This window comes from Oreochromis aureus, linkage group 6 (genome assembly GCF_013358895.1).
Source record: "Oreochromis aureus strain Israel breed Guangdong linkage group 6, ZZ_aureus, whole genome shotgun sequence".
Classification (NCBI taxonomy): Eukaryota; Metazoa; Chordata; class Actinopteri; order Cichliformes; family Cichlidae; genus Oreochromis; species Oreochromis aureus.
Window position 1 is genome coordinate 38,651,469 of NC_052947.1, and position 12,704 is coordinate 38,664,172.

The 12,704-nt window shown below is 41.9% G+C and overlaps 1 protein-coding gene across 6 annotated transcripts in view; it reads left to right on the forward strand.

Annotated features, from left to right (window-relative positions):
* The window catches only part of rptor (regulatory associated protein of MTOR, complex 1), a 198,722-nt gene that overhangs the window by 132,749 nt on the left and 53,269 nt on the right, over positions 1-12,704 (forward strand). For all 6 annotated transcript variants that reach the window (XM_039613380.1, XM_031754181.2, XM_031754182.2 and 3 more), the window contains 6 exons: positions 691-792; positions 4,808-4,891; positions 5,910-6,020; positions 6,527-6,601; positions 6,992-7,057; positions 9,803-9,994. In XM_039613380.1, the coding sequence (XP_039469314.1) occupies positions 691-792; positions 4,808-4,891; positions 5,910-6,020; positions 6,527-6,601; positions 6,992-7,057; positions 9,803-9,994 (630 nt within the window). The remainder of the gene's footprint in view (positions 1-690; positions 793-4,807; positions 4,892-5,909; positions 6,021-6,526; positions 6,602-6,991; positions 7,058-9,802; positions 9,995-12,704) is intronic.

Consider the following 12,704-nt stretch of genomic DNA (forward strand, 5'->3'; position numbering starts at 1 on the left):
GTTTTTGAGCGACATGCCCGTGATGTTAATTTTTAATTAATTTTGACAGCTTCACCCACATTCGCTCATTGGTATACAGTTACAGGTATACAGTATCACACATTTGTTACATACAGCACTACATACAGAACTGTACGGCTGTGCCAAAAGTCTCAACAGTAACAAATGGAAAAAAAGTAGTTACTGTAGTTGCATCACGGGTGTCGTCTTTAAGTAAGCAGCGCTACTTTTCACAATTCTGTCAGTATCTGAGTGTGTAGGGTTATTAAGCTTCGATTATGCTCAAATTAATTTAACCATCCAACAGCGAGGCGCTGATATTTCCCCTTCCCGACATCCATCAACGGTCTACACGAGGCTGTCGCAATTCAAACACTCTGCATGATCGAAAACTCTGCGGCCAGCAGCCAATCAATCAGGCAAGGTGCCATGACAGCAGAGAGAGGAGAGGGGAAGGTGATCATGACAGATCAGGATTTATGTTGTTACTGCAGTGCGGTGTCACTCCTGAGCTCATTATGTTCGTGTTTTTATGAAATGATGGACTTGTAACTGCAGGACTGCCTCATTATAAGTGTGTGTGTGTGTGTGTGTGTGTGCGCGTATGTCCATTTGAAAGAGAGAGAAAGCTGAAGCAGAATAAATTCTTTGAAATGGTGATAAATATTTTATTGCTTCTTGTGTCCACAGCACAGTCCATTCTTCGCAGAGCAGCTGACAGCGTTTCAGGTGTGGTTGACGATGGGCGTAGAGAACAGAAACCCACCTGAGCAGCTCCCAATTGTACTGCAGGTACAGACGCACACACACACGCACACACACACCCACAGCCAGGAACTGCTGAGGACAAACGGGGGGTGGGGTAAAATGTCTAACAAATGGCCGGGGACAGAACTGAACTCGAGCCACTGAAATAACTAAGCGAGCAAAGGAGGCACTGCTTTCTGTGCCCACATTTCCATTTAAATGTAGATAATAATTCATAAAAGCAAGACGCTAATTTTCTCCACCGCGCCATTGCAGATAAACCAGTCAAATATAACGAGAAAACTATAGAAAAGGATATAAAAATCCAGCTTTCATATTCAAAACGTGGAACAGAGATCGCAAACCAAAAGAGAGACACTAAAATGAAATGCAATTATATTTTCAACATGCAATAATAATTCTGTATCAGTATGAGTCTTTGTTTTGCAAATGTCAGTAGTGCTAACAGGTCTCTTTTAATTTATTACACAACATACTACCTTCAGGTCGTCCCTCTTGCAAATTGAGCTCATTATTTTCAGACCAGTTATTATTTTTTTACAACCCTGCAAGAAAACCTGTAACATGAATGTCGTGTTATCTGTAGCGCTGAACTTTGTAGAAGCGACTTGCAGCTCCTCTCTTATTCGCAAGGGGTCGCTACAGCGGGTAGCGCCAAATTTTGATTGGCACAATCCCCCGAGGCATTAGTGTCTCCTCCCGGGCTCAAACCCGGGATCTCGTTAGGCGAACTTGTAAACCACCACACTCTGGAGAGAGTGAAAGGTCCAAGAGTGAAATCTTGGCACATCCTCGTAGAGTGCATCAGCTGCTGAGTAACTGCGGTCATATGCTTCATTTTCCTCTTCCCACCTCCACCACCACCATCACCCTGCGGGGTTGTACAGTTGTGCTGTTGTATTATATCACAGCACATAGTAGTGCTATATCACAGCATAGTAGCTGTCCGTGTTGAATGGTAATTTTCTGCTGACTCAGCGCGCTCCCAGCAGCAGCACGTCCATACAGCAGTTCTGTCGGGAGCCGTTAAAAGCTGAGGAAAAGGCAGACTGATCGGCGAGCACCGGGTACAGCACGTGTGTGTATGTGTGTGTTTGTTGATGTGGACATAAGAGGAAAGGAGCAGCAGCCTTTAAAATTACACAACATATTGCAGCTGTGCACCGTAAGGGCAATGTCATCTAGTGTGAGGGCTACTTCCTGCTCCGTGATGTAATTGATGGGCACATAAACAGGTTTTCTACCTATTTAAGTATGCAGTTGCATAAGAATGAAGCTAAAGAGCCTGGTGAATTCTTACAGGATTTACAGTCTAAGGCCAAAATATAATCTGGCTCAATTTGAAAAGTGCAAAGAGTGACAAAAAAGATGAGCAACGGGCAGGAATCCATCAATAACGCTCTTTAATGAAATGAGCAAAGGGAGAACAACAGAGCCCAGGAAGCAGAGATACGGCGCTGCGACGCCATTTCATCCAGGACGGATTATTGGAGTTACAATGTTTCCAAGTTGTGACGCTATAGTAACAACAACACACTCAAACACGCGCTTCTTTTTTCAATCTTCTTCTCTATGTATCACCCAAGTGATTCATACCTGCAGGTGCATCATGACGTGACGCCATGTGTGTCGACGTTCATACAGCGTCATGAGAGGAAGCGCTTACTCACTGCACCGAAGGGGATGGGAAGCATGGTGTTACACACATGATCCACTCCAGTAAACATGCACGCACATTTAAATGTGTGTGCATGTTTAGAGTATTGCTCAGATATTTATTTGCATAAAATAAGCTTATGATTAGGGCTGTGTGGAATAATAATAATAATTTTATTTGTGTAGCACTCTATAAATTCCTTTCCAACTTTTTTCACTTCCGATACATCGCCAGTGGTGTCTGACGACATTAATCTCCTGTTAAATCACGAAGCTGCATTCCTCACGGTGAGGAAGAGATTCGGATCTTCTTTTTTTGGTCTCGCTGTGAGACTCACTCACACACTGAGTGGAGCTAAAACAACATAATGATAATTTAACTGAGTTGACCTCAACATATTATGTTATTTTAAGTGTGACAAAGAGTTTCCACCAGCTTTTACACTGAACATAACCAGAGTGAGAACAATGGGGGAAAACCTCATGGCTGAAACTTTTCAGTCATTTCGGTTCACATGTGCAGTTTCCAGTTAAATACAAATTAAAAGAAAAACTTAGAGAAAGTATTTCAGGTGGAAAGCACCTCCTAACAGTTGAACCCTTGCTGTTAGCTTCCTGCATACTATGTTAGCTATCCTCTTAGCAACTGGAGTCCTGACGAAGCAAGTTAAGCTGAATTGTCCCATTGTAATCTGATCCAGCTCTTCAAGTCCTAATTGGACAGATATCAAATCTAAATACTAGATCGGTAAATTAATTGCAATAAACAATAACAAATTTCCATCCATAGACCTATAAAAACTACTAATGATTTGGCCAAACTGATGCATTAAGGAAGGCTGTTCTAAAGTTTAGCACTTCAAAAGCATGGAGTCAGCTGGTCTAATTGTAAACCATATTAAAGATGGATGTAGTTTCTGACTTCCTTAAACCTGCCGGCAGGGACGATTCCTGGGTGTGCAAAGACCTGCAGTGTTCTAGCACCATACAGAAAACGGCCCTTGGCTTCTTTTCTCTCTGCCCTCTGTGGAAACTGCCCTGATGACTTTATTGGGCTCAATCAGTAGTTTCAGATTACATTGAATAAAAGATTAAGTTCGTTTTTGAATTATGGTCATTGTTACAGTCATTAAGGAAGGATAATCAAGGGCGTGTTGTGTCCCTGATTTCACTGTCAGAGCTACTGCTTATTTGTCGCGTCCGGGTCCAAAGAGGTGGCGGTGGGGAAATTGCTCAGTTCCTGGCTTCATTATGAGACTTCACTAATTAGTGGGTGATGTCACCACATGCTATGACCATTTTTACACTGACTATGGATCTAAAAATATATAGAGAATTGGGAAAGGGGTGGGGACTGGATGAGGAATGAGATTTTTTTTTTTCCTTTAAACCCAGATCAGGAGGATTTCTTTAGTATTTTTGCCAGGTGGCTTTTTTTCTTCCCGCAGAGCACACGCCTGCGTCACACACTTCCTTGTTCCCACACACTTCCTCGGAGTTGAAGGCATCCCTTGTCCGGTCTTTCCCTGATCTGTTTCTGTGGTCACACCCTGCAGGTCGAAGGCACGGAGGAAGTCAATAATACATTATGATTCGCTGGAGATGTCTAAGTGTGTGTGTGTGTATGTGGGTGTGTATTCCTGGGTTCCTCCATATGCTTGTTCCCACACACACTGCAGGGTGGTCACATGGGGATGGACCAGTGTCCAGCCTTCACACAGGCTTTGTGGCACACTGCACATAATGTTAGTCCAACCAAACATACACGCATACAATTTTAGCGCTTAACATATGCATCCTTAAAATACTTCTACTTGGCCAAAAGCGTTACATCGTGATCCCGTTTGGCATCTCTGCTGCTTTGGGTTTTTCTTGGCTCAGAATCGGCCTGTGGGGCTGACTGCACGCGGCAGTAAGCATGATCGCAGCAAACAACAGAGGCAATGAGTTTATTGGACAGAAATCTGTGCATGTTCCTGTTATTTTTGTCTCTTTGGTAAAAAAAAAAAAAAGCAATTCAAATGAAACCCCACTTAACAACAAAAAAAGTCCAATTACATCATTCAAAGGGGGAGGGGATTTTCTTTTGGGGCTTAAGCGGCTGCCAAAATTTCTCTGCAGGAAAAAAAAGCCCAATCAGGTATTATCCCGTACCAGTATCGCAGTAAGATCTCAATAAAATGGCAGCCAAGAGGACGCACCCAGCCGCCCACTCATGAAATCTGGTGCCAGTGTGTTAGCAGTACTGGTGGGAGAGCCACCTGTTTTACTGCACCTCTACGACATTTCTCCTCTTGTTCTTCCTCCTCCTGCTACTTTAATCTCAGACTTCCTCTCAGTTCAGAGGCGGCAGCATCGACCTTTGACCTCTGCTCTCTTTCAGGTCCTCCTGAGTCAGGTGCACCGGTTGCGTGCTCTGGACCTGCTCGGACGGTTTCTGGATTTGGGACCCTGGGCCGTCAGTCTGGTGCGTTTTTTGTTCTCCTGTGAATGTTTAAAAAATAACACGAATGAGATCATAACCCTCCATCCTGTGCTCAGCACTGGAGGCAGGGAGCGCCACGTGTCCTTCAAACGCATGCCTCTCACAACTTACATCATTGTCTCTTTATTAAAAGGAAATATGAAACTGAGTTTGTTTTTACTGATTTAGAGGTTTGCAAAGCTCAAAAATATTCACTTTTGTACACTTATCCAAGACAGAAAGAAACTAAGACGTGTGTCAGGATGTGTAAAATATCTAAGTTATGCAAATTTTTAGGTTTTAAAAACACTATGATAGCTGAATATAAGGTTATTGTTTAGATTTCTTGCATTTTAAAATGGGCAGTGGACCTGGCTGTGCTAGCTAGCATGCTGTTAGCAGTTTGTCTTCTTTTTGTTCACTTATTTATATTTTAAATAAGATATTTGTGTTTTTAATGGGTTAAAGTCAGGTGCTGCTGCCCATCACTGGGAAAAAAGCAGATACATCTGAAGACTGTGAATGTAAAACCATCAGCTGTGTGCTTTTTTTAGTTACACACCAGATTATTATCTTATTATGAACAGGACGCTGCTGCATCTGTAAAATTACCTCCAGTGAAAATCTTTTTAAAATTTAGCATTTGTAATTCAGATCAATACAAGTTTACGATTAAAATCCCAAAGTATGGTGTCACTGCTGTTGGATAGTTTATTTAATTGGATATTGTATAATAGCCACATTGTTAACACGCTCCTCGAAAAGAGAATCTCTTGTTCTTTTAGCTGGAAGGTCAAATAAGTCCAGAGCCAGGCTGTATTTTCAGCAAGTCTTTCGGGCTCCCAGCTCGTGCTCGGCTACTTCTCATTCTGGTGTTCGCGTTTACTTTTCAAACCACAGGTGCGTCTCGGCCTTCACACTTGGACGGTCAGGTTCAACAGCAAAGCCTGACCCATAACGTAACATCAATACAGCTTTCTAAACACCAGCGCTCCGTGTTTGCCTGTTTCTGTGTTCCCAGGCCTTGTCCGTGGGGATCTTCCCCTACGTGTTAAAGCTGCTTCAGAGCTCAGCCAGAGAGCTGCGGCCGCTGCTGGTTTTCATCTGGGCTAAAATCCTCGCCGTGGACAGCGTACGTAAAATCACACTCACACACTTCAAAGTCCAGTTTATTCTATATTATTATATTTATTTTCATAGACTGGAAAAGGTTCGTTTACTTGTATTAACTTTTTCTTGTTTCCTACAATAATTTATCTGATTTAACTCCTCCGACACTTTTTGAAGATGTTTGAATCAGACAGACTTTGATCTTGAGTGGTTAGCTTAACTGCTCGTCACTTTGTTTTGTGTTACAGACGAAAAACATGATAAACCCTGAAGTACAGAAGCAGCATGTGGCATCGGAATAGCTTTCTGGCACTGATGAAATAATTAGGAATAATCTAGGATTTACATCTCAATTCTGCCATGTTTCATATTTTAGTCCCTCCTCGGGGCCGTACGCTCCTGCAATAATAACATTTATAATCAGTATTCATGCAAGGTTTTGAGGCTCTGCTTGAAAGAAACAAACATACCCCATAATATATCTGCTGTGAAGTCTCCACCATCTTCTCCTTCTTTCTGTTTCCACAGTCGTGTCAAGCTGACCTGGTGAAAGACAATGGCCACAAGTACTTCCTGTCAGTGTTGGCTGACAATTACATGCCTGTGAGTATCCGCCATCGTCATCAAGGAGGCAGAATCCTGTTTAAATATCCCTGCTGGGTTTCTTGAAGTGGACTTATTATGTTATTCCTTTATCTGGTGTTACTCCTGTCATGTAGTATCTCTGGCCTCTAAAAGGAAACCATGAAACTTGATGTCGAGCAGGTGCACAAAAATCTGAGCAGTCTGAATCCTGAATTTTTTGGTCATAGGTGTTTGCACTAATGCTGACCTTGCTGTCTAAAATTTTGTCCCTGTTTAATATGAAGATTTTCCACTTGAATATTAAAGTATAATAGGTCCACTTTATCCTACTACTTCACAACAAATTAGTTTTTTAGATAAAAGAGAAACGTAGAGTGGAACTGACGTAAAATCTTAATTCTGTTTCAGGCTGAGCATCGGACCATGGCTGTCTTCATTTTAGCCGTTATTGTGAACAACTATACCACAGGACAGGTAGGAGGATGTCTGAACACGTTTGTATTTCTTCATTGCTGTCTGTTTGCTTGCTAGAAATCCAAATAGGCGAACATATTCATTCACTTCCCTCAACAGAACGGCGCCTTCTTTCGGGGCCAGCCGTCACTTTGAAAGATCACTCTCTCGTCTATTGTGTATTTCTGGGAGATATTGGTTATGTGACAGCTTTGTCACCCACAGTCACCTCTGCAATCTCCGTTTCCGTCCCACACACCTCTGCGGTGACACTTTATCACGCAGGTGTCACTTCGGCCTGCTGCTGGCCTCCGGTGTTCAGTCCCAGAAGCCTTTTGTGTCTGACGCTAATCAAACGTCCAGGAGTGCAATGTAGGGATGTAGCTCGTCATTTCATGGAGTTGGCACGCACGGACACACACGCACTTGTTGACACTCTATTCCACAAAGAAATATTCCGCCATCACTCCCTTTTGCTCTTGCTCCTGGTCTCTGTGGTTATTTTTCTGTCTAGTTGTGAATGTTATTTGACTCATTCATTTCTCCTCCACTCCTCCCGCTCTCGACATTACAGTATATAAATGTGACAAATCATAAAAGCTGTATGTGCTCTCAAGCTCAGAAACAGCCATTCTTCTCCGGTATCCCTGTGTCCTTAGCGCGCCTACCTCTCTCACAGGTCTGTGTAAATAATAGATGATCCTCAACATTACACTGAGACTCTCTGCCTGCTCCACATCTCCATTATTTATTCCTCTTCCTTTCAACAACAGCACTCATTACTGCAGTTTCGCTGTTGCGAACATGTCACTGAGCCATGGTGTCTTAATATTCCAGCTCTCTGGATTCAGCTGGGAGGATCCATCAGAGCCGAGAGAACGATGAGAAACGTTAAGGGTGGGGAGGGTTACGCTGTGTAGCTGCTGACAAATGATGCGCTGTTATGATGCCTCAATTTGTTGGAGACGAAAGAAGATTCTCTCCCCCTCTCGTTTATTGCGGTTCGTGCGTGTAAGAGAGGTTGAATTTTCAAGAAAACTTGAGAAGTGACACATTTACTAGAGCTGTGCATAATCACACAGGTCTTTGTAAACTGCACAGAGAATCAGACTGTAATTTGAAGTTATATTTGGCTTCTTTGTAATTTCTTTGTAATTTACAGAACTCCCCTAAACGCATCATATGCAGGCAGCCGGTTGGTCAATGCAGCTACTTGCAGTTATTCAGCAAAAAAAATGCAGACCAAAAATTCAAGCAAAAAAAATGAACAACCGACTTTTTTCCTAGATCCAAAAGATTGCTGTCCTCTTTTTACTCTACTGTGAACACTCAGCGTTGCAGTGAGGCTGGTTCCTATCCCATATGTCTCAGCGGGGGTGAGGCACCCTGGACGGGTCACCACAATCACTAACACCAGGAGCTAATGGCAATTTAGAATCACCAATTAATCTAAAACTCATGTGGAAAACATCATCATCATCATTATTGTTATTATTATTATTATTATTATTATTATTATCATTAATAATAGTGTCAATATTAGTATTAAATCCTGCATTATACATGTGAATAAATATGATCATGAATATACTTTTTAAAATGTTCCACTGAAATGAGAAAATCTTTTGTAATTCATTCCATTTGTAGGTAGCAAAATATTTAATTCCTGTTCTTACTACTGCTGGACGTCACTGTGATCAGAATTGGGTAGTTTATGAATTAGTACCACTGTGTAATCCTGCTTGTGTGAGAGTGTTAAGGAGCATCGTCCCACTTTTTCATATAAGATTCATCGATGTGTTAGGAAAGAATCATACGTGATAAAAAGGCCGTGCACTGTGATGCAAAGAGTCACGAGGCTTCAAGGTGAAGAAGAAAGAACCCTTAGAAACAATGTCGCCAAAACTGAACTGTGAAAAACAGTGACGGACAAGTTTCCATGTTCCATGTGTGCCTTAGAATAAAGTCTAGTACCCTGTCAAAGTCCTATTATAACAATCAATCATTTGTGGGGATGAAGCGTTTGAACATGCACTGTAGGTTGGGTACTTTTATCTTGTACTGTTGAACATGTGAACTACACACAGACAGGCTAGCAGACAGTGCCTGTGTGTGTGTGTGAGAAACGACAGGGAGTCTGTAGTGTTATTAATGATAGTTCAGCATTTGAAAAAGTCTGTGAAAAGAAGAAACGCGACAGGAGCGAAAACAAAAGAGAGAACACTTGTTAGTGCTCTGACAAAAAAATCAATCAAAGAAACTTTACGATGATTTTAAATAAAGCCGCCAGCTTCCCTCTCGTGCTTTGGACCATCTGAAAACTTGGTAACCAATTACCTTTTGTTCACAGATGATTTTTTTTAAAGCCCAAATGGGTTAAAAGGAAAAAGTCATGCTGCCACAGAGCTCATCATCTTTTTGTCCATCACACAGTGTGAGGTTACAGGTTAGTGGTTATTAACTGGCTAATGAGCTGCAAGTCTGCTCCCAGCTTCACACCTGTGCGCTGCTCGAGATGACTGCAGATATTGTATTTTATTAGATTTAATGGGAAGGTTATTGTTAACTACCACAGTCCAGCGTCTCACGACGGATCCAAATGAGAGTAATTCAGTGATGCTGTTTCAGCTCCCACGGTTCTGTCAGTCTCTCTCAAATTCATCAGATATACTCATCTGCAGGTGCGCCCCCTTTATAACCAAAAGCTTCACATCTCTGCATCTCGTACACTCATCACTCATTCTGCATCGCTCCTCTCCCCTCCAGGAGGCCTGTCTGCAGGGCAATCTGATAGCGAACTGCCTGGAGCAGCTGTCAGACCCCCACCCCTTGCTCCGCCAGTGGGTGGCTATTTGCCTGGGACGCATCTGGCAGAACTTTGACCCTGCGCGTTGGTGTGGGGTTCGCGACAGCGCCCACGAGAAGCTCTACACTCTGCTTTCGGATCCTATTCCAGAGGTGAGACGTTATGTACCACAGTTTAAGTGTTGCACGCAGTGTGTCTAATGCCAGAAAGTCTTTACAAATGATTAAGACGTTCGTTTGAGGAAAAAAGGAAGAGCAGTGCAGCTTCATTTCCAAAATATGCATAACCTTCAGATTTAGTTCTTCAACTTAAATTAAACCAGATTTTTAGACAGATCTTCATGTTCTAAGAAATGTTACCTTGAAACTTCTGCCCTGATTCTTATCTTAGTTCAGTAAAAGTCTTGCCTGTTGTTGCAGTCTAGACACCTACACAGGATTCAAGGGAAGTACTGAAAGTTAGTAGTAATAGCAGTTTCTTAACTTCTTTCCTAACACATGAACAGTTTTTTTTTTTTTCAGAAGTTGTGGCGAGTGGATCAAATAACTCAGTTAACTGACTTTATTGTGAAGCATATTGTTAGTTGCTCGGACCATTGTAACCTGTCCAGGGTTTAACATAATCAAAGGCCCGATGGCCTGCAGCCAGTGAAAACTGGTGTCAGTTAGGATGATTGACCAGCTGCTGTTTGGGCCTGTAACTGTGTTTCCTCCAAACTGCCTCAAGGAACTCTCACTCACAGTTAGTTTTTTGTGTTGGGGGGATTTTTGCTGTCAGTAGAATATTTCACAGGTTGTGTCACTTGAATTAGTGACTAAAAAGGTCAGCGTGCAAATACGTATTACATGATTCAGCCCAAGAAGCCTTGTTTGTTGTTTTTTTGTTTTGTTTTTTAATGTACTGACGAAAAAAACAAGACATTCCAGTAGATCTGTTGATTTTCTGGGTGACAGTTAACACAAAATCTGTATGACAAACATTAACTGGTGACCACTGGCTAACATCTGGAGTCCAACAGCCCCTCTGCTGTCACAGCAGCACCTGTAGATTCTCAAACTGCCGCTGCAAGAACATCGCAACCATGAGGTGGCAGAATATACAGACCGACCTCTGCATGCATCAGAATATTTTGACTTCTGGTTAAATTTTTCATTTGGATGAGAGTCTTAGAAGAGTTGTATAAGAAAAAGGCATCTCAACTAAAACTATAGTCTAGAGTGCAGCTAAATAAAGAGAATATTTTAAGAGTTTGGGGGTTTTTTTACTTTTGAAATGTAATATCAGCGGTCAGGCAGTGAAAAAAGAAAAATGACTTTTCAGACTTCCCTTTACAAAACTCAAAAACAACAAAGTTTTTTGTAAGAAATGATAAAGAATGAAAACAATGTGGACAGGAAATGAAAAGATTTCCCTTCCTTTCATTTAAAGACATTTTTCTCTGAACTTTTACATCATCAAGCTTCCCAAAAATATTCTGATGTCCAAGATGACAAATGTCATAAATTTATAATGAGACATTTTTATTGATATTCCATGCTGTCTGTAATTTTAATTATTCAGTTGTTTTACTGTGCCGGTGTTTTTAAATCTGTTAGAAGTCCTAAAAATAAACATGAAATTATAGAAAAATCACAAACAGACCATGAATGTATTTGTTAGGCTCTCCACAGTTTGGACTGATGTGTGGTAACAAATGTTACCAAATGTCTGTATTTTCAGTGCCTCCTGAGTCACAAATGAGCTTTGGTGTCGGGAGGATCACATCACGATATAGTCCACAGTTTGTCCACATCAGATGTGAGTCCAGTCACATGCTGTGAATTCTCTGGACCATTATTATTTTAGACTTTGTTGTAGGCAGCCAGCAGCTTAAAAACTGAACCAGACATTTGCGTTGTTGCACACCTCCAGGTGGAGTTGAGAAAACTTCAGGGATGCAGCGTGTTTGTTAGAAAAGGTTTAAAGCATGTTTGTTTTCTGCGGGAGTGCCCTGTTCAGTGCACTCGCTCAATCTTTAACACCAACCCACGCTGGCTTTTAACCCACGCAACGATTCTGAAACTGGATGGTCAGTATCTGACTGGGTCATGAGTGGACCAGAGGGACAGTCAGTGTGAGTTTGCCCTGAAGTTCACCAAGACACTCGGTGCCCCCTGTTCACACACGCCACACAGGGAACATCTGTTCCTGGCTCAGTAGCGTCGTCCTTCCCAGCGCAGACAGCTGCTTTGGCTGTGGGCTTGAAACTGAGGTCTGCAGACAGCATCTGTGCCCCCACACATGTTGTGTTGGTTTGTTTAAGCCCACTGAAAGCTCCAACTGACTGATTCTGATCAAACTGTAGAGAAATTGTGCATTCACAGATGGGTTACTGCGTTTTAAAGCTCTCCTTGTGTTAAATTCAAACATTTAAAAGATGATTTGTGTTTTGATAGTTGCTTTGCTCACGTTGCACAGCCACATTGTAGGCAGCACTTCTCTTTTGAGGACAAGACCCTGTGAAATAAAATTATTCAACAAATATTCTACTTTTATTTTTGGGTTGTAGCTGGGGAAATTAATTCAGGAATTAAAGTCAATTTTTTTTAAAAGTCTGAAGAGATGGAAACGTGCGCGTGTATGCACAGAGGCTTCTGGAGGTAGGTGAAGATGCACAGAGCTAAGTGACTGTGCAAAGAGTTTAATTACATTTAAGCAAAAGTCCGAGGGGACAGAATTAAGATGGCATCTAAAATCGTACATGGCTCTGCAGCCCACAAACACACAGATATACAGAAAAAATCCTCAATCAGAGCTCACTCGAGCTGAGGAAAAACATTCCTCCTACGCCTGCTCCTCCATTCAGAATAATGTTTATCAGGT